We start from the raw sequence: 18,658 nt of genomic DNA, 5'->3' as shown, positions 1-18,658 counted from the left end.
GGAGCCACAGCGCATCTGAGGGGCCTGCAGAGAGGCTGAGCCCATCCCAGATGCTGCCCTGGGGAATGAGGCTCCTAAGGAGCAGTTTCCCTTCCTGTGGGGCTGCTGACATAACAGCCGCATGACTCGGAGGACCCAGCCTCCAAGTGGCCACACCCCTGTGTCTGTCCTTCCAGGTGAGCACTGTGGCCGGCTCCATCCGCATACAGAGACCACAGAGGAGACGCCATGACCATCGGCCTCACGGCCCTTCTCTTCCTCGGTGAGACCTAGAGGGAGGGGACGCCCTATCCTGGGAGGGGACACCCCACAGCCAGGCTCTGGACACTCAGCCCAGCAAAACAATCCAGGTTCAGAGGCTCCCGGAAGGCATGAGCTGCCCAGGCCCCACAGGAAACCTCTCACAGGGAACTCTCTTCCAGGGCTGAGTCTGGGCCCCAGGACCCCAGTGCAGGCAGGTGAATGTGTCCCAGATTAATGCTCCTCACTGGAAAGAAGGGGCTACTGTGGGCAGTGGGGTGATGGGTTGATGCTGGGGAGGCCTGAAGGGTCCTGGGCTGAGGGCTGGGGTCTGAGGGGGAAGGTGCTGGGACCCAGCCTCTGATCTCCTTGCAGGGACCCTCCCCAAGCCCAGGCTCTGGGCTGAGCCAAGTTCTGTGATCAGACGTGGGCAGCAAGTGACCATCTGGTGTGAGGGGACCCTGGGGGCCCTGGAGTACCTCCTGTATAGAGAAGGAAAGACTGAGCCCTGGGACAGACAGTCCCCACAGGACCCCGGAAATGAGGGGAAGTTCTCCATCTCATACATGATAGAGCCCCAGGCAGGGCGATGTCACTGTTACTATCGTAGCCCTGCTAGGTGGTCAGAGCCCAGTGACCCCCTGGAGCTGGTGGTGACAGGTGAGAGGACACATGGTGACCCCAGCCCCAGGCTCTACCCTCAGGGAGGGGGTCTGCTCTCAGGGGTGTCCCATCTCACTGCCAGCCCTGAGGGTAATGAGGGAGGTGAGGGCCCATTTAACAAGCTGCCTCCTCCTCTCCTAGGAGCCTATGGCAAACCCAGGCTCTCAGCCCTGCCCAGCCTTGTGGTGGCCTCAGGAGGGAACGTGACCCTCCAGTGTGACTCAAGGGAGTTATTTGACAGGTTTGTTCTGACTGAGGAAGGAGAACACGAGCTCTCCCGGACCCTGGATTCACAGCCAGGCCCCAATCGCGTGGTCCAGGCCCTGTTCCCTGGAACTGGTGGTGACAGGTGAGGGGACAATTGGAGACCCTAGCCCCAGGCTCTGCCTTCAGGGTGGGGGTCTGCTCTTAGGGTGTGCCCTCTCATAGCCAGCCCTGGGGGTGACATGGGAGCTGTGAGCCCATTTAACTGCTGCCTCCTCCTCTCTTAGGAGTCCACAGCAAACCCAGGCTCTCAGCCCTGCCCAGCCCTGTGGTGGCCTCAGGAGGGAATGTGACCCTGCAGTGTGGCTCATGGACTGAATATGACAGGTTCATTCTGATTGAGGGAGAAGAACACAAGCTCTCCTGGACCCAGGATTCCCAGAGAAAACCTAATGGGCAGGTCCAGGCCCTGTTCCCTGTGGGCCCTGTGACCTAAGATGTTCAAATGCTATGGCTATTATGGAGACACACCCCAGTTGTGGTCGCACCCCAGTGACCCCCTGGAGCTCCAGGTCTCAGGTAAGGAAACCCCGTTTTTGCCTCACACAATCCTGGGCACCAAGCAGGGTGTGGCAGCTTCTCCCCAGGACAGCCCCAGGTGAGAGGAAGGATGGGAGCCTGGGCTCTGAGCCAGACCCAGGGGTGGGAGACAGAGTCCTGCAGGCAGCAGGGGAGGGGCAGGGGTGGAGGAAGCAGCCCTGAGCCCTGGCTCCTCTGCCCTCCAGGGGTGTCCAGGGAGCACCCTCTACTGACCCCGCAGGGCACTGTCCTGGCCCCTGGAGAGAACTGTACCCTGCAGTCCCTCTGACCTCAGCTATGATAGATTCACTCTGTCCTAGGAGTAGACACATGACCTTCCCTCAGCACCCTGACCAGTAGCCCCCTTCACAGGGGCTGGTACAGGTGCTATGGTGGACATGGCCTCTTCTCTGCATGGTCTGTCCCCAGGGAGCTCCTGGACATCCTGATCTCAGGCGAGGAGACTGGTGGGTGCATTCAGGGCCCCAGCATCTGCACAGGCTCCTCCAGGGGAGCCCCAGAAGGGGAAGGCTTGGTGGATAGGGCGTTAGGGAGGGAAAGAGAAAGTGACAGGGGAGGAGAGAGTCAGAGAAGACAGACAAAGACACCGAGGGTCCTCAGAGACCTTGGTGGCCCTGGGGAGGCCTCAGCTGAGAATCAGGTGGGGGACCCTCACCCTACTTCTCCTAGGACAACTCCCTGCCACACCCTCCCTCTCAGTGCAGCTGGGCCCCATGCTGTCCCCAGGAGAGAATGTGACCCCATTGTTCCAGTCTCAGAGCCCAAGGGGCCAGTTTCTTCTGTCCAGGGAAGGGACATCCCATTTCCCCCCACTCAGAGTCCCGAGCTCAGCAGTACCAGGCAGAATTTTCCATGGGGGCTGCAACCTACAGGTGCTGTAGTTGTTGAACCCTTTCCCCCAACCTGCTGCCATGGCCAGTGCCCTTGGACCTTGTGGTCTCAAGTAAGGGGCCCCTGACTGTCTCTCTGAGCCCAGAGGGTCACTGGTCCTTGCCCCCAACAGAGCTCTGACTAAGGGATGGGAGTGAGGGATCCCTGGGAAGGCTCAACCAGAGGGGGATTCTCTCTGTGAGGGGCAGGATCAGCAGAGTCTCCCCAGATAAGTGCACCCCACCCCATCATTGGAATGAAGAACAGGCCAGGGGGGCAGCTGGGAAGTCACTGGGAAGCTACAGGGCAGAGGCAGAAGAGTGAGCAGAGACAGGGGCCCCAGGGCAGCCCAGCCCCTCACCCTCCTCTGGTCCTCATTCCCAATATCCTCACCCTCCTCTGGTCCTCATTCCCAATATCTCAGCCCTCCACCTTCAGAGCTTATTTCCAATCTTGATGGAGCTCAAGGGCTTCTGTCCAGAGACTCCTATGGCCCCAGGCTGCCTGGGGACATGCTCAGTCCACCTAAGTCCTAGTTGCAACCTTAGCTGGGCTTGTGTCCACAGGCCTGGAATTCAGGCAGACATGGTCAGGGACCCCAGGTTCCCAGGGGCTCAGAGCAGAGCTACATAGGGAGGGGTCAGAGGGACATGTTGGGGCCCAACCTGGGTAGGGCAGCTGGCTGACCTGATCATCAGGGAGCCCAGACCTCACCTCCCACGCCACCCCACCCCGGGAGGACCTGAAGACCCACTCCTCACCTCTATGGAGCCAGAAACCCAAGTGGTGAGTAAGGAGCTGTAGGAGGAGGTGGGCTGGGGGCAGGGCTGAGTGTGAGGTGGGTGCAGCCACCATGCAGCTGCGGCCTTAGTCAAGCCCCTCCCTCTGGGCCTCAGTTTCTTCAAGTGTAGAGGAAAGGCCCGGCACAGACCTTCAGTATGCTCTCAGCACTGACCTTGGCTGTTACCTCCTGGGAGAAGAGGCCTCCCAGGGAAGCCTCCAGGGCCTGAATCTGCATCAGGCCTGTCTCCTCTGCCCAGTGATGGAGACATTGTGCAGGGGAGGGAGCGCAGGACCAGTCAGGGGCTTCCTGATGTTTCCCTGCAGCTCAGGGCTCAGCTCTGGAGGATGAAGGAGGATGAAGTCAGACTCCCTGGGTTCATCCCCAGCCCTGCTGCTTCCTGCTGGGGACCCAGAGGTGACCCCTTGTCTGAGCCTCAGTTTCCTGGTCTGTTACTGGGTGGGTGGCATCCCTTGCTGTACACCTGTGGGGCAGGAGGTGAGGAAGGTGGACCCAGCCCGGGCCCTGCACACACAGGCGCTCTCTTAACTAGCTTCATTTCTTTTTATTTTTAAAATTCTTTCATTCTATTTTTTTTTGAAGTGCTGGGGCTTGCACCCAGGGACAATAATTTTTATTTTAAAACAGGATCTTGCTAGGTTGATGAGAGTCTCATTACTTGCTGAGGCTGTCCTCAAACCTGTGATTGTCTTGTTTTAGTCTCCCAAGTGCTAGGAGTACAGGCATGGCCACAGTGCCTGGCTTACGTTTTAGTGCTTGAAAGAGGGTCTCACCAGGTTGCTGAGAGTCTCAATACATTATTGAGGCTGTCCTTGAACCTGTGGTCCTCTTTTCTGAGCCTCCCAAGTACTGGGATTACAGGCATGTGTCGACACACCTGGCTGCCTGTGACCTTCTTCCTAATATTAGAAGATGTACCAAGTATTTTGTTGTTGTTGTTTTTGTCGTCAGTAGTTAGTCTTATTATTCTTTTTCTGTTAACCCTTTTTTTTCTGTTTTGTGGTTTTGGGGGTTGAACCAAAATCCCAAATCTCTCTCTGAGCCATATCTCCAGCCACATTTTTTTATTCTTTTTTGAAACAGGTTCTCCCTAACTTGCCTCACTATGTAGCTGAGGTTGGCCACGAACCTGTGATCTTCCTGTCTCAGCCTCCCAAGTACTGGGATTACAGACACGTGCCACCATGCCGGCCTGTTTACCTTCTTTTGAAATACTTTGCTTTTCATTTTCTAAATTCTTGTTACCATATCGTAATTTACTGCTGTGTGTGTGGGTGTGTGGGTGTGTGTTTTAGTGGAGATTTAAACCCAGGGGTGTTCTACCTCCAACCTATACCCGCAGCCCTTTTTATTTTTAGTTTAAAACAGAAACAAGGACTTTTTTTACTATGTTCCTGAGTCTTGCTAAGTTGTTGAGGCTGGTCTTGAACCTGTGATCCTCTTGTTTCAGCCTCCCAAATAGTTCAGTGATTTATTTATTTATTTGGTGGTACTACAGATTGAAATCAGGGGCTTTCTACTTCCAAACTACACTCTGAGCCCTTTTAATTTGAAACAGGGTCATACTAAGTTGCTGAGGCTGACCTCAAACCTGCAATCCTCCTGTTTCAGCCTCTCAAGTAATTGGGATTACAGGTGTGTGTTTAGTTCACTGGGTTTTTTTCCTTTTATTTTTTTTTTTTCTTTTCTGGTACTGGAGATATAACCCAGGGACATTCTACCTCTGAGCTATACCTCCAGCCCTATTATATGTTTTTATTTGGAAACAGGGTCTCATTAAGTTGCAGAGGTCCTCACTAATTTGCTAAGGCTGGCAGGAACCTATGGTCCTCCTGTTTATTTTTTATTAGGGAAAAGGACCTCTCTAAGTTTCAGAGAGCCTCACTAAGTTGCTGAGCCAGGCGGTGAACCTGTGATCCTTCTGTCTCAGCTTCTCAAGTACTGGATTACAAGGCCCACCTCCCCAGACCTTATCGTTCAATTTATTTTAATTTTTTTTTTTTTTGGTGGTACTGGGGGTGGAACCCAGAGGCTTTCTACCTTCGGGCTATACTCCCAGACCCATTTTTATATTTTAGTTGGAAATAGGGTCTCACTAAGTTGCTGAGAGCCTCACTAAGTAGCCGAGGCTGGCTTTGAACCTGCGCGATCCTCCTGTCTCAGCCTCCCAAGTGCGAGGATTACAAGGCCCACCTCCGCAGACCTTATCGTTCAATTTAAAACAGGCACTCTCTTCTGTTTGTTGCTCATTAAACTCATTGATTGTGGAGAAATATCTTGCTTTATTTTCAAAACTTAGGGACATTGATTCCAGAAGTTTCTGGAATATCTGGATGTTTCTGTCAAGTATCCCAGCCGGCTTAGGGTCATAGGTCCATGTCCATTAGGACAGCTCGTGGGGAGTGAAGGCCAGAGCATCTCAGGCTCCTCTCAGAGCCTTGAGATGAATCTGAAGACCCAGTAGGTCCTGGAAGAAAACTAGAGGCATCGGTGTGGGTAGTGTCTGGTGGCATGTGGAGGAGTGGCAGGGTTTGGATATGTGGAGATGTCTGGGGTGGTCTCCGTAGAGAAGGCTTCCACCATTAAATTGTTGTACTTTTCCTCCAGTGTTCTTGACTTACTTAGACTGGTCCCCTCTTTCTTACCCTAGCACCTCTAAAGTCCCTAGTCTCTCCTGTACTTGATAGGTCGGGTTCCCCCATGTGACCTCGCAGTGGGGACAGGAGGCGGAACCCTGAAAGCTAGAAGCGGAGATATCACGCGAATCCAGGTGCCGCGAGACCCGAGGAATCGAAGACCTCAGGCACTGTGAGACCCCAGGCATCGCGAGGCAGATCCCAGGCATCTTGAGGCTCCAGATGTCGCAAGAGAATCTGCGTTCCCACGCTTAGCCTCACCCCCCAACCCCCCCCCAATTAAAACCCAGCACTTCTGCTCCACCAGGTGTGACTCAGCTGGCCAACCAGGACTATGCAAGGGACTCTCCAGGCGTGGCTTGTTGGTCCTCCAAATAAAGCAGCAGTCTGATAACCCAGTTGGTGTTTTTACCTCCCTCTTTAACTTCATTCAGTACTTGCGCACACATATCCTGCTGTTTGCCATCACTACATTCCTTAATGAATGCTCTTGATTCTCTACTTCTTCAGCTGAACAAAGAATCTGGTTTACAGAAGAGAAGCTGGGTGTGGTGGCGCACGCTTGTAATCTCCGCACTTGGGAGGCTGAGACAGGAGGATCACACGGGTTTGAAGCCAGTCTCAGCTGCTTAGTGAGGCTCTCAGCAACTTAGTGAGACCCTGTTTCCAAATAAAATAGAAAAATGGGTCTGGGAGTATAGCCCGGAGGTAGAAAGCCTCTGGGTTCCATCCCCAGTACCACAAAAAAAAAAATTTTTTTTTAATTTGTTCCATTAAAACTATTCCCAAGGCTCAGAACCCTCCACCTGTGGTCCTGAGTGGAAGTTTCATTAATACCTTCACCCCCAGCCCTGTTTTTGCAACTCACAGGATGTACAGTTGCTGTGTCTCCCAGACCCACGACCCCTTTCCATGCTCGCCACACTGGGATGCCCTGGAAAACCTGGTCACAGATAAGGAAATCTAGAGCCCCCTTGTCCAGCCCCTGTCCAGAGGGTCCAACCAGGAGTCCAGGTCCCCATGAAGCCAACAGGGAGCCTGGTGAGAAACTAGACATTGTCCTTGGAAGAGGGAACATTGGGGTCAGACTCTGGGGCTATACTGGAGGTTCAGGACATTCTACTCACTAAACTCAAGAAGCATCAATTTCCTGGACAAAGACGCCCCCTCTCCAGCAGAGGATAAGGTGCTCTCACAAAGAACAAGGACTCTCTTGTTCTCTGAAGGGGGCCTGTTGCAGAGGACCTGCTCCATGCAGGGTCTGCCCCATCACACTCCCTTCCTCTCTCCAGAATCCTCCCCCTCCCCACTCCCAGTCATCCGTGGGCAGGAGCAGCAAGATGCTTCCGAGCAGGATCTGGTCTTGGCACCTGCACTAGGCCTGACCCAAGCTCTGCCGCCTCCACCTCCGTCCTGAGGAAGTGCCCTTGAGGGGGAGGAGAGGCCGGGGCACAGCTTCGCTCTGGGGACACAGGGTTTGCTGTCCACACTCAGCCCTCTGCTGCTCCGTATTGTTTCTTTGATTTGCACAACTGTTAGCACTTGTGGAACTTTTTGCACAGATTGGAAGACGAAGAAAGGAACTGATCAGGTTTAGAGACTTGGGGAGAGTGGAGCGATTACAAATGGCAGGTGCCAGGACATACTATCTCAACACAAGTTGTCAACAAATGGACTCACTGGACTTTGCCTGCACAGAATGCTGAGGCTGCTCACAGGACACAGGGCCTTCACCTCCCACCCTTCCCTCTGAGCTCGCTCTGGTCACTTGTGTTTGAGGGAAGCGGGGCTGTGAAGAGAAACAAGGGAGCGTGTTCAGCGCCTTAGGCAGACCTGGGGGTTTTTCTGGGGCTAAGATGGACGCTATGAACCCGGCCACATGCCAAGGGCTTGGTCACCAGCTGTGGCCCTGGGGGAGGTGGTGGGTCCTTAGGAGGAAAGGCCTAGATGAAGGAAGGTCACCGCGGCATGCCTTGAAGGGGTGTGGACCCTGGCTGACCTCTGTCTTGGTTTCCTGTCAGTGATGAGGTGAGAACTTGGCTTCTCCTTCTGTATCCGCCATGGTGAGCTGCCTCCGCACCACCAGAGCACCAGGGCCCAGCCTCCTCACTGCAACCTCTGCAGCTCTGAGCCAGATTTAGTGTTCCTCCTCCAAATGGATCCATTTGAGCTGTTGTGTCAGGGAAGGAGAGCTCACGAGCACAACAGCTCTTGGACATCAGCAAGCGCCTCCGTGGTCCAGGCTGGTCCCCAGGAGCAGAGCTCCACACAGCAGGGAGGGGGTCTGGCCCAGGGCACTGCTGGAAGCTCCCTGCGCTCTGATCCCTCATGCTCCTTGAGGTCTCCATGTAGCTGAGCTCCCAGAGCATCCCAGGTGAGAGATGGCTGAGGGAGCTCAGGGTCTCAGGTGAGGCGCCCTGACCCGCCCTCTCTGAGCCCAGATGGTCACTCAGGCTCTATCTCTAACTCAATTTGCTGCCTGCTTGAATTTTTTTTTTCTTTCTTTTTGTCCTTTAGTGCTAGAGATTGAACCCAGGGCTATTCTACCACCAAACTACATGCCTCCTTGAGGTCTCGATGGCTCTTCTTCATTCAGGACCCAGGGGACATTTGTGGCTCCCAGGGATCTTGGGGAAATTGCTGCACTCTGAGCTTCAGAGAAGCCCTGCAGCCCTTCTCCTCGAATCCACAACAGGGCTTACTTTTAGCCCTGGCCAGATACTACATCCTCAAAGGAGGCCTTCAGAGGGCAGCTTACATGCCTGCATCCCTGGACTGTGCTCAAGGGTGCAACATTATCACTAGGTGTGATCACTGAAAAATGAATAGAGAGGGAAAAGACCCCAAGGTGGAGCAGAGCATGGAACCCCTGTGTCAGGCAGCACAGCATATTCCTCCAGGGACAGAGCCTCAGCCTCAGCGACACAGCGCGGGTGTATGTGGATCCGCTGCAACTGCTGACTCTGAGCAGCTGCGGCCAGCCGTCCTTTCAGTTCTCCAGAACCAACCACAGAAAATGGGGAACAGGGACCCTGGGCCAGGAAGAAGAGCCTTTTGTTTTGGGTGGGGGCGAGTCTGGGGATGGAACCCAGGGGCATTCAACCTCTGAGCTACACCTCCTGCCCTATTTTTTATTTTTTATTTTGAAACAGGGTTTCACTAAGTTGTGGAGGGCCTCACTAAGTAGCTGAGGCTGTCCACAAACTGCGATCCTCCGGTCTTAGCCTCCTGAATACTGAGATTACAAGTGTGCGCCACCAAGCTCGGCTGACAAGAGCCATTTAGACCAGCTACTGTGTGGGTCAGCACTGTGTTACTGTAAGAAAATACCTGAGATGTGGCCGGGCGTGGTGGCATACGCTTGTGATCCCAGCGCTTCAGAGGCTGAGACAGTAGTATCACACAGGTTCAAAGCCAGCCTCAGCTACTTAGTGAGGCTCTCAGCAACTTAGTGAGACCCTGTTTTAAACAAAAGTACAAAACAAAGCCAGGCGTGGTGGCTCACACTTGGCAATCCCAGCATTTGGGAGGCTGAGACCAGAGGATCACGGTCCGTGGACAGCCTCAGCTACTTAGTGAGGCCCTCTGCAACTCAGTGAGACCCTGTTTCAAAATAAAAAGCAAAAAAAAATATTGGGCAGGGGGTGTAGCTCGGAGGTCAAATGCCTCTAGGTTCTAGCCCGGCATGGTGACACACGCTTGTAATCCCCGCGCTTGGGAGGCGGAGACAGGAGGATCGCACAGGTTTGAAGCCAGCTGCGCTGGCTTAAGAGACCCTGTTTCCAAAAAAAGTATAAAATAGGTCTGTGAGTTTAGCCCAGAGGTAGAAGGGCATCCAGGAACCCCAGTACCACCACACAAAAAAAAAAAAAAAAAAAAAAAAATTTGCCTCTAGGTTCCATCCCCAGACCTGCAAAAATAAAAATGAAAATAAATAGGTCTGGGAGTATAGCCTGGAGGTAGAAAAGCTCCTGGGTTCTACCCCCAGTACCACAAAAAAAGGAAGGAAGGAAGGGAGGGAGGGAAGAAGGAAGGAAGAAAGAAAGTGTTAGGGTCCGAGATGCGCCCCCTTGCCCAAATAACGAAGAACTCACCGAGGATGTAACACACAGGCAGAGTTTTATTGTGCTGCAGCTCTTTGTACTGGCTAGCCAGTGGTCGAAGCTCTTCCACAAGCCCGCCTGTGGTTTGAGGAACTGTCCGGGTGGCTACCAGGGAGTGCCCTGGCCGAGCCAACGTCCAGCCTCACCAACAGAGAGCAAGTGGTCAGAGTCAACCCTGAGCACACTTCAGGCTCTATATTTATAGCCCCTGGAGGGGTGGTTACACACGTCACAGCCCGCCAAAAAGTAGGGTACAACCAATCAAATAAAAAGGTAAACAAGTACAACCAATGATTTCAAAAGAAAGCACACACACACTTGAATCACAGCAAATAGTTTTAAAGGACAGCCTTTCTATGTCACCGCCCGCCGAGGAGTGACTTTCTCTTTCATGCTTGATTACTATGGTAACCTTCAGCTCGGCCCATGAGTACCAGGTGTTTTCTTTAGATAAGGTTGTGGCGGGCTTGGGACTCACTTCCAAGAAAAATAGCTTCACTCTCTAAACTACTTTATACTATTTTAAAATATCTCAAACTTTAAAAAAAAAACAACTCTTAGCATCAAGAATTTTCAAAGACAAGTCTATCCTTAAAATAATTTCTAATAGTAACCTAGGTTTTTTTTTTTTTTTTTGGTGGTGGTACTGGGGTTCCCGGAAGCCCTTCTACCTTCGGACTACACTCCCAGACCTATTTTTACATTTTTTTTTATTTGGAAACAGGGTCTCCTAAGCCAGCGCGCGCGGCTGGCTTCGAACCTGCGCGATCCTCCTGTCTCTGCCTCCCAAGCGCGGAGATTACAAGCGTGCGCCACCACGCCCGGCGTAACCTAGGTTTTTAAATTAAAACAACTTTTAACATTAAGGTAGCTGGGGCATAAGCAAGCAGTTTCACAGAAGCCAGAACTCAGGCAGTTATCATAAGCAGGAACTTACAAGTTGTACTTTATATTGGCGAGTGGGGTTACCGAAGCAGAAACTTGCAGTTTTATTCTAGGTTAATTCTATGTCTTCACATTTTAATTTTATAAGGAGAGGGGAATGTTTCCTCACAGCACTCTTACATGTTTTTGTTACTCTCTTACTTCTACAAGGGTCCTACTTTAATTCTAATATCCTACTTTTTTTTTATTTCTAATAGATTCCATATGCTAATATTGTCAATATCTTAGATTCCTCTTCCTGCATTCCTTCAGAAGGAAGGAAGAAAATCCCTGAGACAAGCAACTAAGAAGGAAGACAGGCTGATGGGGGAGGTTATGTGCCACCACAGGCTCCCGCCAAGATGTGCTGCCCTTCATCTGGGGTGCAGTCCTCCGAGTGCAAGGAAGTGGTCTATCTGAACCATGAGGTACTGTGTGTGTGTGTGTGTGTGTGTGTGTGTGTGTTACTGAGGATCAAACCCTGGGGCATTCCAACCCCCAGCCCTTTCTTTTTTTTTTTTTTTTTTTGGTGGTACCTGGGGATGGAACGCTTCTACCTCCGGGCTACACTCCCAGACCTATTTTATACTTTTTATTTAGAAACAGGGTCTCTTAAGCCAGCACGGCTGGCTTCGAACCTGCGTGATCCTCCTGTCTCTGCCTCCCAAGCACGGGGATTACAAGTGTGCGTCACCACACCTGGCTCGAGCCCTATTGTATTTTATTTTTGTTTAAGCAGGGTCTTGCAAAGTTTCTGAGGGCCTCCCTAATTATTGAAAATGGCCTCAAAACTGCAATCCTCTAGTCTCAGCTTCCAAATACTGGGATTAGGAGTTTGTGCCAAGCACAGGCTCATTATATTTATCTGAGTCTGCAATGAACCCGCCAGTAGCACCTTATATTCAAACTGATCAATGAAAGACATTAAATTCCCTTCCAGGACCCTCTGAGAAGATAAGTGTCATGGTTCAAGTCGAGCCTTGCAGGCTGGAGCCTGGGTCCTGCTGTGGTGAAGTGGGCTTCAGCCAAGCAGGAAGAGGCTTGCAACCCTGCGGACCTCACCACTGGGCTGAGAAGTCTCTGTGGGGCCTGGAGCCTCCTGAGCTCCTCTGTGGGGAAAGCAGAGCCAGGCAGGCAGGAGCCATCCCCATCTGTGGCTGCACAGCTCTGGAGCCCAGTGGGCGGCAGCAGCTCTCACCCACAGCTTCCAGGCTCTGTCCTGCGGGCCCTGCGGTCTCCTCCCGTTAAGCAGCAGCACTCAGAGCAGGTGGCATGGCGTCCACCCGCCCTGTCCTCCTCTGCCTCAGTCAGTGTAGAAAGCAGGAGGGGACATAGGCAGGGAGAGGAGGGACTCAGGGCTCAAGCAGCCCAAATGGAAAACACTCAGCCCCTGCACCGGGATGCAAACCCCTCACACTGGCTCTCTTCCAGGGCTGAGTCTGGGACAGAGTCCCCAGGAGCTGCAGCTGAGTCTTCCCCCAGGACCGACATCCTGCCCCAGCCCAGCCCCTGAGGTCTCAAGACAGAAAACAGTGCGAGGGCTCAGAGTGATCTATGGGGAGGGGCCAAGGGCTGAGCTGGGATCTAAGAAGGGACTGTTCTGGAATCCTGCCTGGGATCACCTTACACCCTCCTCAAGCGCACCCACTGGGCTGAGCCAGGCTCTTTGATCGCCTTGGGGAGGCCAGTGACCATGTGGCTTCCGAGGATATTAGGAAACAAGAAATTCTGTCTCAATAAGGAAGGAAGTCCAACGCCATTATGCAAAGAGATGACACTGGAGCCCAGGAACAAGACCAACTTCTCCATCATCCATGACAGAGCGCCGCAGGGTGATATCGCTGTCACTATTACAGCCCCGCTGGCTGGTCAGAGCACAGTGACCCCTGGAGCTAGTGGGGGCAGGTAACAGGACACTCGGGGTCCCAGTCCCACCCTCAGGATGGGGGTCTGTCCTCAGGTGCCCCCACTCACAGCCAGCCCTGGGGATGATGTGGGGGGTGAGCCCATTTAACACCTGCCTCCTCCTGTCCTTGGAGCCTGTGCCCACGCAGCCTTTCAGCGCTGCCCAGCCCTGTGGTGGCCTCAGGGGGAATGTGACCCTCCAGTGTGGCTCAAGGCAGAGACATGACAGGTTCATTCTGATCAAGGGAGAAGAACACAGCTCTCCTGGGCCAAGGACTCTCAGAGAGACAACCCAATGGATGGGTCCAGCCCTGTTCCTGTGAGCCCCAGGACCTCCAGCCACAGGTGTACGTTCAGATGCTATGGCTATTACTGGAATAGCCCCCAGATGTGGTCCTTACCCAGAGACCCCTGGATTCCAGGTCTCAGGGGAGGACACCAGATCTTTACACTAACATTGTTCAGAGCTCCAGTCAAGCTGCCATGAGCTGAGCTCCCAGAGCATCCCAGCCGGGAGGTGGCTGAGGGAGCTCAGGGTCTCAGGTGAGGGGCCCTGACCCACCCTCTCTGAATCCAAATAGTCACTCAGGGCCCTATTTCTAACTCAATCTGTTGCCTGCTTGAATTTTTTTTTTCTTTTTGTCCTTTAGTGCTAGAAATTGAACCTAGGGCCATTCTACCACCAAGATACATCCCCAGGTGCATTGATTTTTTTTTTTTTTTTGAAACAGGGTCTCGGGAAGTTGTTGGTCTTATTAAGTTACTGAGGCTGACCTTGAACCTTGATCCTCCCAAGTACTGGGATTACAGGCAGGCAGCATCATGCCCAGCTGCAGGGACCTTCAGTGGGCACATACACTGTCCAACACCATGAGCCTCTCACATCCCACAGCCATGTTTTTGTTTGTTTGTTTGTTTGTTTGTTTGTTTGTTTGTTTGCTGTACTGGGGGTAGAACCCAGGGACATTCTACCTTCGAGTTACATCTGCAGCTCTATCTCATTCTTTATTTTGAAACAGGGTCTCACTGAGTTGCAAAGGGCCTCATTAAGTAGCTGAGGTTGGCCACGAACTGCGATCCTTCTGTCTCAGCCTCCCAAATCTTGGGATTACAAGTGTGAGTCACCAGGCCCGGCTTCTGGATCCATGTTTACTGGGGTTGGGAAATTAACCATGGCTCAGTCTCTTGTGTCTCAGGCACCACTGACCCACGATTCTGGGAACTGAGGTGCAGGATAACAGCCTCCAAATGAGGAAGCTGAGGCTGAGACTAGATACAGATGCTGAAGACATGTGGGCAGGAAAGGAAAAGCTGGCATTAAATAGAAGCCAGCAGCTGGGCGTGGTGGTGCATGGCCAGCCTCAGCAACTTGTGAGGCCCTCTGCATCTTAGTGAGTCCCTGTTATAGCTCGGAGGTAAAATGCCTCTAGGTTCAATCCCCAGTCTGGAAAAAAAAAAAGGAGAAGAAGGAGAAGGAGAAGAAGGAGAAGAAGAAGAAGACGGCAGCCCCACTGCAATCAGGACAGCCCTGCCCAAGAAACAGTGCCAGTGAGGAGGCCAGAAGGGCTCAGAAGTCTGTTCCCAGGGAGGGGGTGGGATCCTTACTGAGAAGAGGAAGCCCACACAGGGGACTGTTCAGCAGAGGAAACCCAGAGACAGAGCCAGGACAAGAGCCAGTTTCCATCCTGCCTCCCTGCACCTGTCTCTGTGCTCACCCGGGACGGAGCTCCAGGTGAGCTGCGCGTCAGTGCTCAGCGTCTCTGCTGCTCTGCGTCCACCTGCAGCAGGGCCTGCATCTTCCCCGCAAGCATCTCCAGGGCGGGGCTGATGACTGGCCATGGTGGGACCCCACAGTGCTGTGCAGATGGACAGGGTGGAGGAAGAGAGGGACCCATGGGGAGGCTCTGAGAGGAAGGACTGGCCTGTATCTCCTCACCTGGAAGGAGCCGCTCAGGAAGCACCAGGTGCATTTGCCACTAAGTCCTGGTCAACATTCAGGACAGACAGGCAGATAGAAAGTGAGGTGTGAGGAACCACATTCCATCTGAAGGGTCTGCAAAGAGGTTGAGCCCATCTCAGCCACTGGCCTGGGGAAACCAGAGATTGCTGGGGAGTACTTCCTCTTTCTGTGAGGCTGCTGATGTGATAACCACATGACTAAGAGAACCCAGCCTCTAAGTGGCCACAACCCATTTGTCTGTCCTTCCTGGCCAGCACAGTGGCCTACACCCTCTGCACACCAGACCACTGGGAGGGCACGCCATGACCACCACCCTCATGACCCTGCTCTGCCTCGGTGAGACCTGGGGAGGGGAGTGGAGGGGACACCCTGTTCTGGGGGGCTCAACTCCACAGCCAGGCTCTGGTTCAGCAGGACACCCCAAGATCTGTGGCTCTGGGGAAGACAGGAGCTGACCAGGGCTCTGGGCAAACCTCTCAGAGGGAACTCTCTTCCAGGGCTGAGTGTGAGCTCTAGGACCCCAGTGCAGTCAGGTGAGTATATCCCAATTCCCAGGTCCCTGCCCCTCACTCGGGTAAGGGGCTACTATGGGCAATGGGGTGATGGGCTGATGCTGGGGAGGCCTGGAGGGTCCTGAGCTGAGAGCTGGGGTCTGAGGGGGAAGGTGCTGGGACCCAGCCTCTGATCTCCTTGCAGGGACCCTCCCCAAGCCCAGGCTCTGGGCTGAGCCAAGTTCTGTGATCGCATATGGGAAGCAAGTGACCATCTGGTGTGAGGGGACCCTGGGGGCCCTGGAGTACCACCTGTATAGAGAAGGAAAGACTGAGCCCTGGGACAGACAGACCCCACTGGGTGCCGGCAACAAGGCCAAGTTCTTCATCTCATACATAACAGAGCACTATGCAGGGCGATATCACTGTTACTATCGCAGCCCTGCTGGGTGGTCAGAACCCAGTGACCCCCTGGAGCTGGTGGTGACAGGTGAGAGGACACGTGGGGACCCCAGACCCAGGCTCTACCCTCAGGGAGGGGTCTTCTCTCTAGGGTGTCCCCTCTCACAGCCAGCCCTGGGGGTAACGAGGGAGGTGAGGGCCCATTTAACTCACTGCCTCCTCCTCTCCTAGGAGCCTATGACAAACCCAGGCTCTCAGCCCTGCCCAGCCCTGTGGTGGCCTCAGGAGGGAATGTGACCCTGCAGTGTGGCTCAAGGGAGGGATATGACAAGTTCATTCTGACTGAAGGAGAACGCAAGCTCTCCCGGACCCTGGACACACAGCCAAACCCCAATGGTGGGGTCCAGGCCCTGTTCAATGTGGGCCCTGTGACCCCCAGCTGCAGTTGGACATTCAGATGCTATGGCTATTCCAGGAACTATCCCCAAGTGTGGTCAGAATCCAGTGACCCCCTGGAGGTCTTGGTTCCAGGTGAGGAGGCCCCAAACTTTCCCTGAGTGACGTAGGACCTCACACATGTTCCGGGAGAGCCTGGGTGTCCCATGGGGTAAGGGGAACCAGGACTCCTGAGCCCACTGGGGCCAAGAACAGGAGGCCCTGAGACCAGATGTCAAAATGAGGGAGATGGTGAATGGGAAGCCGGAGGGTCCAGAACAGAGACGGGTCTTCACGTGGCTCCTGCAGCCCTTCTGCTCCTCAGGAACCTGCTTCTGTGTCATCCCCACGTGTGACCTTCACGGTGCCCCTGTTCAGAACTGACCCACCTCCCCTGCTACTTCCTTGCAGGGACCCTCCCCAAGCCCCGGCTCTGGGCTGAGCCCGGCTCTGTGATCTCCCTGGGGAGCACAGTGACCATGTGGTGTGAGGGGCCCCTGGAGGCCCAGATGTACCATCTGTCTGAAGAGGGAAGCCCATCACCCCGGGAATCACAGACCCCCCTGAAGCCTGGGAACAAGGCCAAGTTCTCCATCACCTCCATGACAGAGCGCCATGCAGGGCGATATCACTGTTACTATCACAGCCCTGCTGGGTGGTCAGAGCCCAGTGACTCCCTGGAGCTGGTGGTGACAGGTGAGAGGACACTTGGGGACCCCAGCCCCAGCCTCTGGCCTCAGGGAGGGGTCTGCTCTCAGGGTGTCCCCTCTCATAGCCAGCCCTGGGGCTAACATGGTAGGCAAGGGCTCATTTAACTCGCTGCCTCCCCCTCTCCTAGGAGCCTACAGCAAACCTAGCCTCTCAGCCCTGCCCAGCCCTGTGGTGGCCACAGGAGAGAATGTAACCCTGCAGTGTGACTCATTGCATGGATTTGACAGGTTCATTCTGACTGAAGGAGAAGAACACAAGCTCTTCCAGACCCTGGATTCAAAACCACAACTCAATAGATATGTCCAGGCCCTGTTCCCTGTGGGCCCTGTGACCCCCAGCCACAGACAGACATTCAGATGCTACGGCTACCATGGGGACAAACCCCAGGTTTGGTCACACCCCAGTGACCCGCTGGAGCTCCAGGTCTCAGGTAAGGAGGGCAAGTCTTTTCTTCCCACAATTCTGCACCAAGCAGGGTGTGGGTGGCTTGTCCCCAGGACAGCCCCAGGTGAGAGGAAGGATGGGAGCCTGGGGTCTGAGCCAGATCCAGGTGTGAGAAGCAGGCAGCATGAGAGGGGCAGGGGTGGAGGAAGCAGCCCTGAGCCCTGGCTCCTCTGCCCTCCAGGGGTGTCCAGGGAGCCGCCGGGAGGCTCAGCTAGAGTGGGATTCTCCCTGTGAGGGTCAGGGTCAGCAGAGTCCTCTATGATGTGTGCACCCCACCCCATCACTGGCATGAAGAACAGGCCAGGTGGGCAGCAGAGAGGTCACTGGGAGACCACAGGGCAGAGGCAGGAGAGTGAGCAGAGACAGGGGTCCCAGGGCAGCCCAGCCTCTCACCCTCCTCTGGTCCTCATTTTTACGATCCTCTTGGGTCTCAGTCCCCCATTTCAGAGTCCATCCCCAAACTTGATGAGGCTCAAGGGCCTCTGTCCAGACACTCCTGTGACCCCAGGCTGCCTGGACACACACTCATCCATCTAAGTCTGTTACAGCCTCAGTTGGGCTTGTGTCCACAGGCCTGGCATTCAGGGAGAGACGTGGGCAGGGACCCCAGGTTCCCAGGGGCTCAGAGCTGACCTGCCTAGGGAGGGGTCAGGCAGGCAGACATGTTGGGGCCCAGCCTGGTGGAAGTAGTAGGTTGACCAGGACATCAAGGGAGCACAGTCCTCACTCTCACCCCATCCTAGGAGGACCCGAGGACCCACTCCTCATCCCTATGGAGTCAGGACCTCTGGGTGGAGAGTGAAGAGCTGTAGAAGGAGGTGGGTTTGGGGCAGGGCTGAGTGTGAGGTGGGTGCAGCCTCCCATGCAGCTGCTGCCTTAGTCAAGCCCCTCCCTCTGGGCCTCAGTTTCTCCAAGTGTAGAGGAGAGGCCCTGCACAGACTTTCCGGTTGCTCTCAGTGCTGACCTTGGCTGTGACCTCCTGGGAGAAGAGGCCTCCCAGGGAAGCCTCCAGGGCCTGAATCTGCATCAGGCCTGTCTCCTGTGATGGAGACATTGTGCAGGGGAGGGGGCGCAGGACCAGTCAGGGGCTTCCTGATGTTTCCCTGCAGCTCAGGGCTCAGCTCTGGAGGATGAAGGAGGCTGAAGTCAGACTCCCTGGGTTCATCCCCAGCCCTGCTGCTTCCTGCTGGGGACCCAGAGGTGACCCCTTGTCTGAGCCTCAGTTACTGGTCTGTAACTGGGTGGGTGGCATCCTTGCTGTACACCTG

At 54.3% G+C, this 18,658-nt stretch overlaps 1 protein-coding gene and 1 pseudogene across 2 annotated transcripts; both read left to right on the top strand.

Annotated features, from left to right (window-relative positions):
• The first annotated feature begins 228 nt into the window (after positions 1-228).
• LOC308268610 (leukocyte immunoglobulin-like receptor subfamily A member 6) lies at positions 229-7,432 on the top strand (annotated as a pseudogene). The gene is made up of 6 exons: positions 229-262; positions 423-458; positions 616-900; positions 1,395-1,765; positions 2,116-2,153; positions 7,308-7,432. The product of its transcript is annotated as a leukocyte immunoglobulin-like receptor subfamily A member 6 (transcript).
• Positions 7,433-15,209: 7,777 nt separating this feature from the next.
• Positions 15,210-18,192, top strand: LOC308268608 (leukocyte immunoglobulin-like receptor subfamily A member 6; the record flags this gene model as incomplete). Its single annotated transcript, XM_080703719.1, has 7 exons — positions 15,210-15,243; positions 15,604-15,888; positions 16,032-16,331; positions 16,447-16,599; positions 16,647-16,931; positions 17,074-17,376; positions 18,134-18,192. 7 exons carry the CDS (start codon positions 15,210-15,212, stop codon positions 18,190-18,192), a joined length of 1,419 nt encoding a protein of 472 aa, XP_080559845.1.
• Positions 18,193-18,658: the final 466 nt, after the last annotated feature.

This window comes from Muscardinus avellanarius (genome assembly GCF_963383645.1).
Source record: "Muscardinus avellanarius genome assembly, chromosome: 10".
Lineage (NCBI taxonomy): Eukaryota > Metazoa > Chordata > Mammalia > Rodentia > Gliridae > Muscardinus > Muscardinus avellanarius.
This window is presented reverse-complemented; position numbering and strand designations above follow the sequence as displayed.